Here is a 17,202-nt window from a genome sequence, read left to right as displayed (position 1 = left end):
TGTGTGGGTATATATCTTTTCCTGTAAATTATTTTATTTATTTATAAAAACTTTTAAATCCTCGTCTGCTAGTTCTAAAACCTGGGTCATATACAGATCTGCTTCTCTTCACTGTGTTTTCTCATCACTATGGTTCACATTTTCCTACTTCTTGTTATGACTTAAAATATTTATCCCTACTTGGGATTCTCTCTCTCTTTCTCTCTCTCTCTGTGCTTCCCCTGCTCATGCTCTTTCTCTCTCTCAGAATAAATAAATAAGCTTTAAAAAATATTTATGATGTTCTGAACATTATATACAAAAACTCAGTACAGATTGAAGCATAGTATTTGTTTTGTTGTATTTATTTCTCAAAGAGTCTAACTCCTTGAGTTAAGGTGAGGGTTTAAGGTGGCGTTTAAGGTGAGGGTTCTGAGCATTCAGTTTCCTCTTAGGACTTGAGTTGAGCAGGAGGGGAGCTTGCAGTCTCTTTAACAGCCATCATTTGAACTTTCAAGCTCCTGAACAACTATCATCTTGATATTTCAGTATTTGAACTGGAGCAGCATTGACTGAAGTTCAGATATTTTTGGTTCATGTTTTTAGTACTGGCAAGAACTTGTACCCGTAACATGGTGAATTCACTCATCCACTGTAGTACTTTTTGTTTTGTTTCTGTTTTCTTTGTATAAATCTCTCTGTGTTTTCTACATAACCAATAATGTTATCTGTGAATTAACAAAATTTCTTCTTTCAAAACTTTACCTCTTTTATTTACTTATTTTTGTCATCTGATACTGGCTAAGATTACCAGGAAATTGTGTTGAAATGGGAAAAACAGCTAGCTATCCCTGCCTTGATTCTGACCTTAAGGGAGAAAAAATCCAGTATTTCATTATTAAATATGGTTTAAGCTATAGATTTTTTTCAAAAATGGTCTTTATCAGATTTGAGGGAAATACTTTTAGTTTGCTGAGAGTTTGTATCATAAATGAATGATTAATATTGTCAAATGCTTTTTATGCACTCCTTGAAATAATATTCGATTACTAGATTGAATTGCATTATTTGATTTTTCAAATGTTTAAGTTTATTTCTTAATTTAAGAGATAAAGAGAACAGAGGGGCAGAAAAGGAGGGAGAGAAATTTCAAGCAGGCTCTTTGCTGCCAGTGCAGAGCTCAATGCAGGGCTCAGACTCATAAGCTGTGACACCATGGTCAAAATCAAGAGTCAGATGCTTAACCCACTGAGCCACCAAGGCACCCAAATTTTCAAATGTTAACTAAATGGCATTCTTGGGATAAAGCCCACCAGGTTATGATATATTAATCATTTTACATTTCTACATTTCACTTAATAATATTTTGATAAATATTTTCACTTATGTTCATGAGAAGTATAGATCCATATTTTTTTTCAAAATTATTATTGTCAGGTTTTAAATGAGGGTAATCCCTTTCTCATACAATTGAGTGAAATGTGTTCCCTCCTGTTTTGTTTTTTTTTAATTATAAGACTGTTATTTTCCCTTAAATATTTACTAGAATTCACTAAGATAACTATATGATCCTAGAGTTGTTTTTTGTTAGTTTGTTGTTTTGGGGGTTTTGCTTGGGGAGGGAGAAGTATTTAATTATGAATTCAGTTTCTTTAATTGATACAGGACTATTGTCATTTCCTATTTTTTATTGGGTCCATTTTACAGGTTGTGTCTTTTAAGAAGGAACTTCAGTGAGTTTATCTAAAGTAGTGAATGCCTTGGCACAATATTGTTCATAATATTTCTTCATTATCCTTTTTAGTATTTTAGTATCTCTAACAATCATCTTCTGGTTTTGTGAATTGTTTCTATTATGCATAGATTTTCTAGTTCAATGATTTCTGCTCTTTATGGTTCCCTTCCTTTTATTTACTTTGAGTTTAATTTTGCTTTTCTTTCACTAGTTTATTAGTGTAGAAACTTAGATCACAGATTTTAAACCCTTTCCTTTTCTAATATAATCATTTAAAGATATAAATTTCTCATTGACCACTACTTTATTTGCATATCACAAATGATTTGATGTCACTTTTTTTGTTTTAAAGACTTTCTTTTTTCTTAAGCTAAAGTTCTGCAACACAGTTGAGAGGCAGGTACAGAGATTTCCATATACCTTCTGGTCCAAACTGAATTCTCTTGCCATTGACTTTTGAAGAGAAGTTTTTAATTTTAATGAAACCCAGGTTATTATTTTTTTTTCATGGATTCTGTCTTTGGTGGTGTTTTCAAAACTCAAAGTCATCTAGGTGTTCTCTTATGTTATCTTCTAGGAGTTTTACAGTTTTGCATTTTATGTTTCGGTCTATGATCAATTTTTAATTAATTTTTGTGAAGAGTATAAGGTCTGTATCTAGATTGTGTGTGTGTGTGTGTGTGTGTGTGTGTGTGTCTACTTTTTCCAGCACCATTTATTAGAGAAACTGTCTTTGCTCCATTGTATTGTCTTTGCTACTACTCTCTCAAGGACCAGTTGGCTACATGTGGGGTGATTTGAAGTGTTTTCATTATTATTTTGTCCAAAATATTTTCTACATTTGTTTGTGATTTTTTCTTTGACTCATAGGTTACTTAGAATTGTGGTGTTTAATTTTCAAGTAGTAATGATTATTTCATGTATTTTCCTATCATTGTTTTCTAATTTAATTCATTGTGGCCAGATACTATACTCCATAAAGTTTAATTTAAAATATAATGATGCTTATTTTATTATACCTTATAATCCTTTCAATGGACATTCCATGTACACTTAAAATAATATGTATTTTATAATTATTGGGTGTTAGTGTACTAATATCTGTCAGTTATGGCATGTTGATGATAATGTCTACTTTTGCAGTTGGGTTACTGTGGAAAGAATGTTATAAAAGCTCCAAGTATGGTCATGGAGTGATAAGTTTCACTTCATTGTGTTACTTTTTGCTTTATATATTTTGAAGCTTGGCTAGCAGGTATGCACATCTAGGATTATTATGTCTTCCTGAAGGATTTATTTCATTTTCTTAATTATCTCCTTGTATCTACTAGTACTGTTCATTTTGAGGACCATTTTGTGTGATATTATAATAGCCCAAACATATATCTCACATTTATTATTTACATGTTACATTGTTTTCTATCCTTTATCCTGAACCTAGTTGTGCCTTATCATTGTTTAAGTTCCCAGGAAGCGGACTCTAACATGGAGACTTGTGCCAGGAGTTTATTGGGTTGTTATCAGTAGTAATACTTTTGTGGAGATGAGGAAATATGATTAGACTGAGAGACTTTGAACTTCAGTGTAGTTGCAACAAAGGTCTCAGCTGGTCTTATGGTGGCTCTACACTTTAGCCACCTTCAGAGTAAGGGTAGTATCTTTATACCTCTTCATGACCAGTCAGTAGATGAAGGCTGGAAAGAGTGTGATTTGGGCCAAAAAGACTCTCTTTGGTTGAGGTCAAGTCTTGGAAAGGAATTTAGTTGAGAACTGACGGTTGGTAACACTCCTAGCAGCTATAGGAATGAATTCTTCTGGGCAGGATACCATAGTGTCACAATCTATCTATATTTAAAGTACTTCTCTGGTAGATTCCTAATATTTGTGTTGTGGCTCTTTATTCCAAGCTGACAACCTTGGGTTCTTCATTGGAGTATGTAGTCCATTGATACTTAGTGTAATCATTGATATGGTTAGGCGTGAGTATGCTATCTTGCTATGTGTTTTCTATTTTTCACATATGTTATTTTTTCCTTTGTCTTTTCCTGGTTTTTGAGGTTAATCACGTTTTCAAATGCTTTATTTTAATTATTCCATTGACTTTTTGTTCTGTTAGTATTTTTCTTACTAATATTTAATATTAGGGATTACTTGGTGTATCCTAAATATCTTATACCAAATGAAAGAACCTTAAAAGAATATTATTTTGCCCCACTATCTTTTGTGCTACTGACATATATTTTACTCTTATACTTTTATACCATGTTATAAATAGCATAATACAGTGTTATGGGTGTTTTTGTTTCAGTTGACTTTTATGAATTACAAGAAAAGCAAAAGATAACCTTTGCATTTACCTGTATATTTACATTTGTACCACTCTTCATCCCTCCATGTAGATCCGAGTTTTTATCTGGTATCCTTACTTTCACCTGGAGGTCTTCCTTCAGTATTTTTGTATAGGTTTGCACGTTGGTTATAAATTCTCTCAATTTTTATTTATCTCATGTGTTTCCCTTCTTTCACTGAAGCATGTGTGGCTTCTTTTGGGCTACTGTGAAATTATGCTCTTTAGTTTCTGTTTCCAAAGAGGGTTAGCCTTTCAAGAGTCCCAGTTTTATTTAGGGTCTCAATTCCAACACATTCCCTGCAACAGACTTGAGTCAAGCCTTCTATTCCTGAATAGACACTAAAGTTGTAACAGTCCTTAGGCTCCATTTTCAGCTCTGGATCCACAAGGTCAGCTAGCAGTTTCTGCTCTGGCTTTGAGCTCATACTTTATTTCTAGCTATTGATTTCTTTGTCACTGGTGACCGAGGACATCAGATTTTAGGAGTCACGCATTTTCAACATTTCTACATGTTTATAATGAAGATGGTCAGTGCAGGAGCAAGGATATCCATATCAACTCAAACAGCTAAATTGACAGAATTTATCTTCTGTACTTTATTATATACAATAGTAAGATTACAGATTCATTATGAGGCTAACGTACCATGGAAGCTTTGTTTATTTATTAATTGTTGATGGACTGTCATGTTCACCTGGGTAACGAAGAAGTATTAGTTATTGGCTTACTGTGAGATCACACGTGTGCTCAGTAGAATAATATATGCAGTTTTTAAAGAAATTATTGCTGAGAGTCTAGCTGTTGTTCTGTTGCTTCCTGCTTTAACAGGTCTATGGAAATGCAGGACCTAGCAAGTCCTCATCCCCTTGTTGGAAGTGGTGATACTCCTGGTAGCTCCAAACTGGAGAAGGCTAATCTCAGCAGCACATCTGTCACCACAAATGGGACAGGAGGTAAGCGGACCACCCCGAAGGCACCCAGAATGACATTTCAGTGTTCGCTATAATTCCACATGTTAGGGATCTGCTAACAAATAGCCTTATTATCAATAACATCACCCACATTGTATCCAAGGAGTATATGGCTAATATATTGATTATGCTGCGGAGTTTGTTGAAACCTTTGCATCTCCTCTGTAGCTGGAAAAACTCAGAAAGAATAATTAAAAGCCTAAATAACATTTTAAAGGCTTTTAACAAAGTCTTCCTTTTTGTGTTTGCCCTTGTAAATATTCCAAAAAAATATAGAAAGTGTGGGCAAAAAGATCTGCATTCTGATCTGGCCAGAGAGAGAGAGAGAAGAGAAGAGAAATGACACTAGATATACTAGTTTTGGGTTTAATTTTGAATTGTAGGAGGAAGGCTACCCTAAATCTTTTTTAAGTACCTTTTTCTTAAAAGTGATTTGAGGAATAGAAAAGTATTTATGTCTGCTGCATTTCCTTTTCAAAGAGAGTAATACCTAAAGTATTTTAAATGAGAATAAAATTTTTTCAGATATTTTCTCATTTGATTAGCCTATAATTAGGCCAAAGCATATGGTGACAATAACAGTTATTTCAAATATTCTATCCTACTGATTTTATAGAATGTATTTAGCCTTCATAAAATATGGTCTAAATTTTGCATCAGAATATATAGAGATGACATATGTATATACACATATTACATGTAAGCTGCTTTTTAAGTTATTCACCATCATTTTTAAGTTTTATAGATCTGTTTTAGTCAATAGGAGAAAAATTATATGAAATTTGTTTTAATTTATAAACTAATCATTATTAGATAACGTTTGCCACATCATATTTTCTTTTAAATTTTCAGTAAGTATTTATAAAACGGATACACCTCTTCCCATTTATTTTAAAATAGCTGTGCAAGCTAAAAAATTTTTTTGAAGGTTGTGTGCATTGCAACTTGCCTGTATTTAATGATGTTTTACACCAAACCCTCTGTAGATTAACATTTTCCTTGTTGATAATGTTTATTTGTCTCTAAACATGCATCTATACTTTTAGCTAATTAATTGGAGGATTGCAAATTTGTAAGGTTGTTCAGCAATGATTCCCTAGCATAAGAAACTTATATTTAAACCTTAACTTGCCTACCTATAATAAGATTTTTTAAAACCTCTGGAACCAAACCTTGGAGTTCACTAATCATCAGGTATATATATTTAACCCAACTAAAACAGACCTGATAAAATAAAATGTAAAAGTCATACAGGGCGCTTATAATCTGGGCTAAAAGGTCAGGAAGCAATGCAAGCTTTGAAGACTATTCATGTACACAGAGCAGGCATTCACACAATGAACCCTTATACTGTTCCTGTTCTCAGGGGACAACATGACTGTTTTAAACACTGCAGACTGGTTGCTGAGTTGCAACACCCCCTCTTCTGCAACAAGTATGAGAGATGATGGTACCCTGCATGTGTTTGCGTGTGTGGTGTTGCCCTTCTGGTGTGCTTTCTGTTGCTGTGTCTGTTTGCACTTCCTCTTCTGTATTCAGTTCTTGTAAAGAAAAAGGAGAAATAAATGCGAGTTTTTGTTGTTTATAGATAACACTTGACTATGTTTTTTTCTTACCCAACTATGCTACTAGTAGATTCTTTAGGTCAGTAGTATCCTCTGACATTTTTTATAATGTACCAACAGATGCATCTGTTGTTTTTCCAAGTATATGTCTTTGATTAAGTGGGTAATTCAGCACAGCACGCATATCAATAAGAGCAGATGAAGCATGTTGCACATATATACAAACTTCATCATCGCCATAACCTACAGACTGTCTACATTTAAATGTTTAACACGGCAAAAGGTGTTTGTAATTTTACTGACTTCAGTAAGTATTACTGTTAAAATACCTAAAGTAACATAAACATTTAAAATTCCACCATTTAAAGAATTATCAGTGATGAAAGCTGTACATTTAAAATTATACATTAATATTTACTCCTGAAATATTTTGAACTATAGATATTTACTACATTCATATACATAAAGTGTATAAAATTATAAACAAACTTTTTCTAAACCAAAAGTTAATACACTATCAAAATTAAAAACTAAGAGCAGAACTATAACACTAACAGGGGATCATCCAGTATTAAAATTAAAAAGAAAACCTCCCTACCTGTTGGAAATGTGCATTACAGGAAAGCAGTTAGGATAGGCAGTTTGGCAGAACTCTGCTATGTCTCTGATTAAATCAAAATACATGCCCAGTGAATGAAGAACACTCCATTATACTCATTACTTATATTTTTATAGTTTTAGCTTGAAATTTTCTTCAATTTCACACTTAAAATATACTTCCTTAAATTTTTTTAATGTTTATTTATTTTTGAGAGAGAAAGAGCATGAGTAGGGGAGTGACAAAGAGAGATAGGGAGAGAGAGAGAGAGAGAGAGAGAGAGAGAGAGAGAGAGGGAGGCGAGACAGACACAGAACCTGAAGCAGGCTCCAGGCTCTGAGCTGTCAGCACAGTGCCGGATGCGGGGCTCGAACTCAGAGACTGCAAGATCATGCCCTGAACCCAAGTTGGACGCTCAGCTGACTGAGACACCCAGGAGCCTCAAAGTATACTTTTTATGCTTAAAAATATGTTGACGAATTTAGTTTCTCTTAATTCTAACTCAGGGGTCTCTTTCCGTAAAGAGCCAGATAGTAAACATTTTAGCCTTTATAGAGCATACTGTGTTTGTCTCATCTACTCAGTTCTGCCATCATAACTCAAAAGCAACCATGGGCAATGCATAAATAAATTAATGTGATTCGTTAGGTTCTGATAAAACCTTATTTATGGATCCCAGTATTTGAATTTCACAACTTTCATGTCATAAAATATTCTAGTATAGATTTTTTTAAACACTTAGTTTGTTAAAAAAATTTTTACCTCATCAGATATTGTTCTGCTCTAAAATAACTCATGTAACATGGACAACTTTACCATAGTGAATATGTACAATTAGTATTTAGTAATTTAGATCCAGTCTGAACCAGAAACATTTTTGGGTTATATCAGATTTTCCTAGTTCTTAGTGTTAAGATTAATGTGGCCATTGGGACTCCTGGGTGGCTCAGTCAGTTAAGTGTTCGACTTTGGCTCAGGTCATGATCTCATGGTTCGTGGGTTCGAGCCCCGTGTCGGGCTCTGTGCTGACAGCTCAGAGCCTGGAGCCTACTTCAGATCTGTGTCTCCCTCTCTCTCTGCCCCTCCCCTGCTTGTGCTCTGTCTTTCTCTCTGAAAAATAAATAAATATTAAAAAAAATTTTTTAAAAGATTGATATGACCATGTAAAAACATAAGGACTTAAGTTTTAAGAGGAGCACACTTGCTAGCTGTGTCACCTTGAACAAGTTACTTAACCTCTCTAAGCTTCAATCTCTTTCTAAACAGGAGGAGGATAATATTTCCTTAGGAAAGCTTTTGTTTTTAATTAGATAGTATATACAAATTGTTTGCCAATAAAAATGAGTATATTTCCCTTTCTTTAATTAATAATTCAATAATAACTAGGCAACAATTTTTAAGGAAAGTGAAAACCTGCATCATGTTAAAAGACTCTCCAATGCTTTGTCATACAGTAAATTTTTCTGCATTTAGAATGTGTAAACTGGCCAAAGAAGGTACACTTTCAGTAATAAAATATTAGGTGTACTTTGATTATTAGTGACATAGTTTTAGTGGCATATTGATATGAAAGTTATGGATTTATGAACTTTAATGACTTCGGAGTATTTATTGTGTGTATATTGGGTATCTATAACACATACTTAAGGATTTAGTGCAAAATCCCTCCCATTGACAGTAATCTTGGGTTTTTTTGTTGGAACTGGATCACTATAAAATTATAATGAAAGGAAAAAACAAAAGCTACATTAGTGGCTTCTCAAAATCTTTCCATTAACTTTGAGTTTTCAAAAAAAAAATTTAAGTATATATGTTTTACTCGTATGAATAAGTTGATAGTGTCACCTTAATATCCTACCTTGCTACATTGGTATTTTTTAAATATATGACATGATTTCTTGCAGTGACTTAAAATGCTTCAACACTGTAGTCTTAATTCTGTAATTATATCTGCAGATTTGTATTGGAAACAAACTTTCCTTTCAAATTTTTGTTGCTTGTAAAATTGTTAAAATATAGAACTGTCAATAAAAGTCAATAAAAGTGTAATAAATGGAGTCATACCCTAGCATATAGATCAGTGGTTAACAAACATTTTCTGTGAAGGGTTAGATAGTGAATATTTCAGGCTTACAAGCTACTGTTGCACAAAAGCAGCCATAGACAATGCGTCAATGAATGGCCTTGGCTGTATTCAAACAACACAATCTATGAATACTGAAATTTGAATTTTAAAAACATTTTCACAGGGCACAGACATTATTCTTTAGATACTCCTCAACTATTAAAAGTATAAAAGCCATTCTTAGCTCACGGACTACACAGAAACTTGCCAAGAAAATTTGGCATGTGGGATACAACTTGCCCACCCTTGATACACGGCTGTGTATATATTCTGTATATACTTCATTATACGCATACTTATGCATGTAAATGCATGCCAATCACATGAAAAGTTACTTCCAGGTATAGGTAAGATTTTAATTTGCTTATTGGTGTCAAGATTCGTGATTAGCTGTACTTTACAAAAACACTTATGTCTGTTGGGATTGCTTAGGGTAGGATCAAAAAGTGGATTTTCACTTTCTCAGTTAAAATGTATCAAGTTCCTGTTATATGCCAGGTTCTGGGCTAGGAAATGGGAACCCGGTGACCTATAGAATATGATATTGGCCATCAAGGGACCAAAAGGCTAGCAGAGGGAGACAGACAAGAAAATAATGAGGGCATAATATGTTCAAGGTGGGTGCACAGCACAGGGAGGGAATATTTGATTATACATGGAGATTAAGAAACTACTTTAAAGAGAAGGTTTGGGGAAACTAAAATTAGACATCTGATCAGGTTTCTAGCATTTTCTATATTTAAAAATCTATGTATCATAGAAACGAATCTTCCAGAATTTTAAATATGTAGATGGTTGACTCTTGCAGTGGATTTGTTTCTGTATATTCTGTGTTTGTGCAGTAGAGCCATCTACTATCATGGCTCTACTCTTTTTAGATTTCCTTTTTTGAAACTAAAGCCATAAATTGTTCATCAAATTGTTTTATAAAATTAAATACTTTCTGGATATTTAGGACTGAAACACACTTGGAGCTCATAGATTTTAAGGTGAATATATTAATATAAACAAACATAAATCATAGGCTATACTAATTATTAAAACCAGTAGGCAATACTGCGTGCTCCCCTGCAGTGTTATAAATTTTACCTTCCTGATCTAACTGCTCTTGAAATTCTTTTTAGAACCTATGCTGTCAGAAGGAGCTGTGGGTGATTTTGTGGTTCAGAAAGTATAGAGTTAACATATATATGTCTGTACACCAGTTTAAACACAGATTTTGGAAATGAAATGTAAAATGTAAATTGCTTGGGTTATTTTCTCTTTCAAGGATTAAGTCGGCTATTACAATGAATGAACATGAACTGAACTATTACAACAAAGCAAAATTTTCTCCACAAATAATTAATATACATTAATGTTGTACTTGAGTTCCAAAAATAATCTGAACAGACAAGATTAAATTTGCTTCAAAAATATGCATAGGAGGGTCTGGATGAAGGTTGAGGCATGAAGAGAAGAAATCAGTGATTTAGTAGGCATAGCTGACAGCTGAAAATACACACACAACTTGACTTAGTCCATAGATACCAATTATTTTTGAAGGTAAAAATTAAAATACAATTATGCCAATATATTAAAATCAATATGTTAAAATTATTTTGACTTTATTTTCTTTCCAATATTTTCAGTGCTCTCTGAAAAACATCCAAATTGTAAATGCATAACTAGTAGTGAGGTGCTGACAATACAAATATTTCTTGAATAATTTCTGTACAAACTACTGTATATAGTTTCTCATTCCATTTTTAGAAAAACCCTGAGTTACTGAATTAATCCTGAATCCTGAATTACATATTTTGAACATATAGAGGGGCAAAAACTACAATATTCTTAAGGACAATAAAATATGATCATTATTTTTGAAATCAAAACATTTGTAAGTTTCATTTTCTTGAAAAATAGTTTATCTCTTATAGAAGATTGTCCCTTCCATTTTGTACCATGTAATAATTGTGTACATTGTCCTGATAAGTTAAAAGCCCTCTTGAGCCTCTGTGTTAATTTGAGAAAAATGAAATACAGTGAGAAAAAAATACATTTGAAGATGACAATGAATATATACTGATAATCATTTGGAATGAGGATTTTGTGCATTTTAGAAAACAATAAGATATTTCATTGATGAATATCTTTCCAGTAATTCTTTGCACATATGTAACTAAAAGAAAATTGCTTGCCACTACAAAAATATATAGTACATCTAATTTAAAGTGCAGAAACAAAAGCAAGACAGTAAATGGAATACATTTCAAATATATTTGGACCTTTATTAAAAATGAAACGTGCAATTTTCAAATTTTATAATTAAAATAGTGTTTTCTTTATACAAGTTACTTGTTTTATTATAAATATTAAGATACTAATTTATATTTTAACATCTTTCTAACCAATGAATCATATATGCAATGTCCATGTCACTTCTCTTAAGTTTCCTGCCCCTGAAAAAGCAAATTATTATTACTTAATGTTATTTTTTTCTTTAAAAAAACAAATTAAAATAACTACATTTTACTTGAAACACAAGAGATGTTTGTAGATACCCACCTGAGGTGAGAAAACTATATTTCCTGTGGTAGCATAATTACATTGCCCTCTTTTCCCTTTTGTTCATATCTGCATATGAAAAATAAATGAGCATTAATTAATGTGCCATTTTTTCCCAAATGTTAATTCCCATTTGTTGAATTATTGCTTTAAAATCCATGCATATTAGTACACTGAAAATACCTTGAGATTTATGCTTTATTTCATATACTTTTTACAGATGCCTTTTCTCAGTCAAATGAAACTTGTCTGTCTTTGACTAAATGCAGACCTTTAAAATTTTCATGAGATGTTTCCAGTATAATGAATGCAACCACAAACTCTTTGTCTCCCTTTTCTTCCTTCTCCTTTGACCACCTGAAACTTCCAAATCGAGAAGATTATAATCAACATCAATACAAAGTTGGGATCCATAGTAACATAATTAATTCTCACGTCTAGCTTCTAGACTTGTTCTGTAGACCCAGCTCACGTTCTGCTCCTTTCTCCTCTATTCACAAATATGTAACACCATCAATTTTACAAGGAATGTTTATAGATTTAGACATATTTAAGTAGGAAATTGGCTAGTATTAGAATTTGGAAGTTTCAAGAGACTATCTCTTGTGTTAGTTTTGCTGAAGCCTTTGGACTATGCTTTTTTCTTTTTTTCTTTTTTTGTCAGAAGTCAGAAGTGGGTATTGCATCACAGAAAGAGCTTTACATCCACCTAGGTCACACTCTGGGTCATCATAGAGATGAAAGGGATTCTGGATTAGTTAGTGCTTCCTGTGAGGCAGTAGGATTTAGAATTTGGGTTCTGAAACTATCAAATTCTAGCTCTTACTAGCTATGTGACTATAAGAAAATTATTTAGCTACTGTGTACTTGAGTTTCTTATCTGAAAAATTAAGATGGCAATATTATCTACCTCATATGATTGTCATGAGGAAGAAATGAGTTCATATCTATAAGGCACAGCAACAGCACCTGGCGTGATTAAGTATCTTTTAAGTGTATGCTGTTATTATCTGCTTTCAAACTCGCTGCTTGTTGCCTTTTAAAAGATTTCATGAAAAAGAAGTAGAAAAGATACTTTAGTCGCCTATTCCTATATTTTGCAGTTTTTGTTTTTAATTTTTTTTTAATTTTGTAGAGTTCATTTATTTGGAGAGGGAGAGAGCATGCACAAGGAGGGGAGGGGCAGAGAGAAGGAGAGACAGAATCTTAAGCAGACTCCACACCATCAGTGCAGAGCTCTATGCAGGCCTCGAACTCACAAACTGTGAGATCATGGCCTGAGCCGAGATCAAGAATCAGATGCTTAAGCAACTGAGCCACTAAGGTATGCCTTGAAGTTTTCATTTTTAGCGTAGTTTCCTTCCTTTCTTTTTTTTTTAATGTTTACTTTTGAGAGAGAGAGAGAAAGAAAGGTGTGAGTGGGGGACAGGCAGAGAGAGAAGGGGACAGAATATTATATGAAGCTGGCTCTGTGCTGACAGCAGGCAGCCCGACGTGGGGCTCTGAACTCACAAACTGTGAGATCATGACCTGAGCTGAAGTCAGACGCTTAACCGACTGAGCCACACAGGTGCCCCAACATAGTTTCTCAAGTACGCTGTCTAGTGGATAACCCGATTCTTATCACCCTCGGAGCGAGTGAAGAGTCCCTAGTGTGAACAGTTAAGCCATTTTCATACCTGAAGGCAGCTTGTTATGGTGGAGAGATTGTGGATGTAGAGCTAAAAAGACCTGAGTTCAGATCTTAGTTCCCTCCTCTCCTTCAGTGGAATATATAAAAGCTCCTGAGCCCACCCTTCAGCTTCCTGTGCTATAAGATGGATAAAGTGGCTCGTATTGATCAAAGTTGTTTTAATGATTAACTACATGTAAATGGTCTAGCACATAGTAAGCTCTTGATAAATAATTTTGTAGTTGTAAATAATTTTGTTGTGTTAAATATAATGAGTAGTCAAGTATAACTCTAAATGGACTGCTACACAAATTACTACTGTGAAGTATTAACCACCAGTTCATTATTTATCATTATACACATGACCATATGCTGATTCTTAGATTATCATTGCTATTGAAAAATAGGTCAACCTCAAACTTCCTCTTTGCTGGGATAAGTAATATCTTCACTTCTTCTTTACAACCTTTACAGTTCTCCTCTGCATCTTCCGTCCCATCTTCATGACATTATTAAATCATGGATGCTACATTAACCGCAGGGCTCACTGAGGGAGGGTCCGGTCAATTCTACTCATGTGGAAAGAGAGCATAATCATTACTGCATGTTTCTTCATCAGTTAATTGCTTTTCTAACAGAGTAGCATTGCTGGTTTGCTTGGTTGATGGGGACGCTCTGACCCCACTATTTTTTTTGCCATATTTGTTCGTGGTTGGCTAAGTCTTCAGCTTTCTTCTTTATAGTTTTCTGCTTCCTTCTAACTTTCTTAACTATATCACTCCGTTTATGACCAGGAAACATAAGAGGTGTTAAGTAGAAAATAATTTAGTTTATCCCCTTGCTGGTGTGATATATGTAGCAGAGCGTTGCCCACAAAGGGAAAATATGGTGTGACAAAAACGGGTGGAGGCTTTTTCACGGCTCCCCTGCCCCACTCGCTGCATCTAATAATGACAAGTATAAATGCCAGCCTGCATCGTTCCCAAGTGGAGATTTTGGCCGAATGTACCACTTTAGAGTAGAAATAACATATCAGAGGGTTTTCAGAAGATGTACTTGCTACTGCCGTAGAAATCCTCTCTTTCTCTCTACTTATCTTCGTAATCCATTAAAAATTGTTATACCATTAAAACAAGAAGCCCAACATCTTATGACTTGTTAGTACTTTTTAGAGCAGAAATTTATCGAGTGCCTCATTTTCCACCTATCCCAGGAATAGGCCCATGGTTTCTTTGCCTCCTGCAGTCCGTCTTTCTCTTTTTAATATCTCCTCAGGAAGACTAAAATATAAGCTAGTAAATCTCCTTGTTATGATTTGGATTAAATGTGCTGAAGACCGACCGTGATTCCTTTTTTCTGTCTTTTGACTATAATCCCAGAGTGTGCTTAGGTGAGTTACAAATGCAAATAAGGGCGCTGCTGTTTCCCTTTACAAGGTTGGCTGCCTCTAAAAACCAGATCTGAGACAACTGGCTTAGTCAGAGGATTTTTATATTAAATCCTCTTTTTTATATTAAATCTTCTATAAACGCATGTCCATTTTCTAGAAGCTAAATTAACAAAACTCTCCTCATCAACTTCTCAGGTTTTCTCTTGCATGCCCATGGTAGCGTGAAAAACCGCTAGTGGAACAGTCAGCGTCGTTGTTAAAAATCTAGAAGTAAAACTCACATGTACTTATTCTTCTACATAGTGTCTCTCCTTGCAGTCAAAACAGAGCCTTTGAACAGCAGTGAAGCGGCCACCACCACTGGAGATGGAGCCCTTGACACTTTTACTGGGTCAGGTAAAGCCTTAAGCTCATGCGTTGCTACGTACACGTCGGGGTGCACTTCGTCTTCCCAGCGCATACATGGCATAAATACCGAAGCGGAGCTTTGAGAGTGCGGACCTTTATAAGCTTAGCAAAATACTTATTTTTTTGAGCCCTCATTGTCACAAAACTGTATATTTTTAAAAATTCTGTTTGGAATCATTTTGCTGGATTTTCAGTTGACAGCAAGACAGCCCCTCTGACGATCTTGGTAGAAATAGGCAGAGCTGGCTTCCTTTGTAATTATTTTATACAGTGTTTAATTTAATAATTAGGCTGTAATGGTTGCCTTTGTTCCCTTAACTCGTCCATTTAAATGGCATAAAAACCCCCTTCTCTCCCAACATTCGAGATGTAAAACTATCCATTTGATTCCTTCTAAATAACCTTGTTTCCTCTCCGGGTTTAAAAAAATCCTCCTGTGTAAGCAGCTGAGTGACAAGTATTAAAGGTTAATGGGCTGCAGGAAGACACATGCTGGTTGCATTAGAACCGAGCCTGAGAGCACTACTTTGACTCAGTGCTTCAAAGAGAACAATAGCGTGTCTTTAAACATCAATCCTTTTAAATAGAAATACCTGATAACTCCCAGGTGGGCCCAATGGACGCGCATTAAGTTGACTTCAGTAAAGATTTTTAAGTTACGATATTTTGTTTAATTTATTATCTGCTGAAAGGATTTTTTTAACCCGAGGAAGAATTTGAATAGCACAGAGATGAACAGTAACCCTAGAAAAGTATCTGCGGTAATTACATCTTGGTTCTATTACTCTACTGTAATATATATCTTATGTTTTATCCATATTCTCACATACAAAGGTTTTATGTGGGTATGCTTCATGTGAAAAGAGTTGAAGAATATCCTTGAGTATAATATCATTGGATTTTGTTGAAGGATGTCCTTGAGTATATCATTGGATTGATTTTTATAGATACCGATGATCCCACTTTATTTGTTTACACCGATTGAGGGCAGTTACTGTGTGTTCACATAAATATTAGTACTCCAGACAGAAAGAGGAGATAATTCACACAGTCTGCAATAGAGACTCACATGTGCTAATCTGTACGCTTTCTAGCAATTCACTTGCCTCCCAGAAGGTACACAGGTACCAACTTACTCTAGTGTTCTTTATTGCTCTCCTACCACAACTCTTGTAAACTTTCTGCACAGTGAATGCTTGTGAACACATTTTTAGGGAAAGAATAGAATTACTGAGTAATTGATAACGTCCTTAAATAGCACACCACCAGTTAATTGAAAGCTAAATGACAAAAATCGTAGAATGTTACCTCCAGAAGGAATTTCAGAGGTCTCTGATCTGTTTTATAGGCAAGAATACAGAGGCACAGATACGTTAAAGGCGGTGAAGGCCAGACAGTCCAGGCCTCCCCGCTGGTCACTGGTATATATGAGTGCAGAACGGGGTTCTGATCAGTCCAGGTGTCCCTTCTGTAAGACACCATTGGAAAATACAAAAATGGGAAATGAAATAGCTGTAAACAGTTCTCCTGTCTAAAATTCACTCACGTTTTCTTTACAGATAGTTAGCCAGTTTTCATTTAAGAGTTCTCCAGGGCTGAGCTATCCAGTTGTCACTGGCCATATGTGGCTATTTAACTGCAAATTATTTAAAATTTGGTAAAAGTAAAAATTTTGTCTCTAGTCCCACCAGTCAAGTGTTTAATAGCCGCAGGTGGCCTTTTTAGTGGCCGCTGGGTTGAACAGCACAGACATAGAACATTTCCAGCACCATGGACCAGGTTCTTTTGGACAATGTTGCAGGTCAGGGATTCTCAACAGCAGCACTATTAACAATTTGGCTTTTTTTTTTTTTTTTTTTTTG

General features: G+C 34.6%; 1 protein-coding gene across 1 annotated transcript in view; it reads left to right on the top strand.

Moving 5' to 3' along the window:
- Nucleotides 1–17,202, top strand: part of EYA4 (EYA transcriptional coactivator and phosphatase 4) — a 263,359-nt gene that overhangs the window by 190,022 nt on the left and 56,135 nt on the right. Inside the window, exons 3-5 of the mRNA XM_077776010.1 lie at nt 4,893–5,017; nt 6,402–6,470; nt 15,236–15,328. Of these exons, the coding sequence (XP_077632136.1) occupies nt 4,893–5,017; nt 6,402–6,470; nt 15,236–15,328 (287 nt within the window). The remainder of the gene's footprint in view (nt 1–4,892; nt 5,018–6,401; nt 6,471–15,235; nt 15,329–17,202) is intronic.

The sequence above is a fragment of the Crocuta crocuta genome, unplaced genomic scaffold, assembly GCF_008692635.1.
Source record: "Crocuta crocuta isolate KB4526 unplaced genomic scaffold, BGI_CrCroc_1.0 scaffold25, whole genome shotgun sequence".
NCBI lineage: Eukaryota > Metazoa > Chordata > Mammalia > Carnivora > Hyaenidae > Crocuta > Crocuta crocuta.
This window is presented reverse-complemented; position numbering and strand designations above follow the sequence as displayed.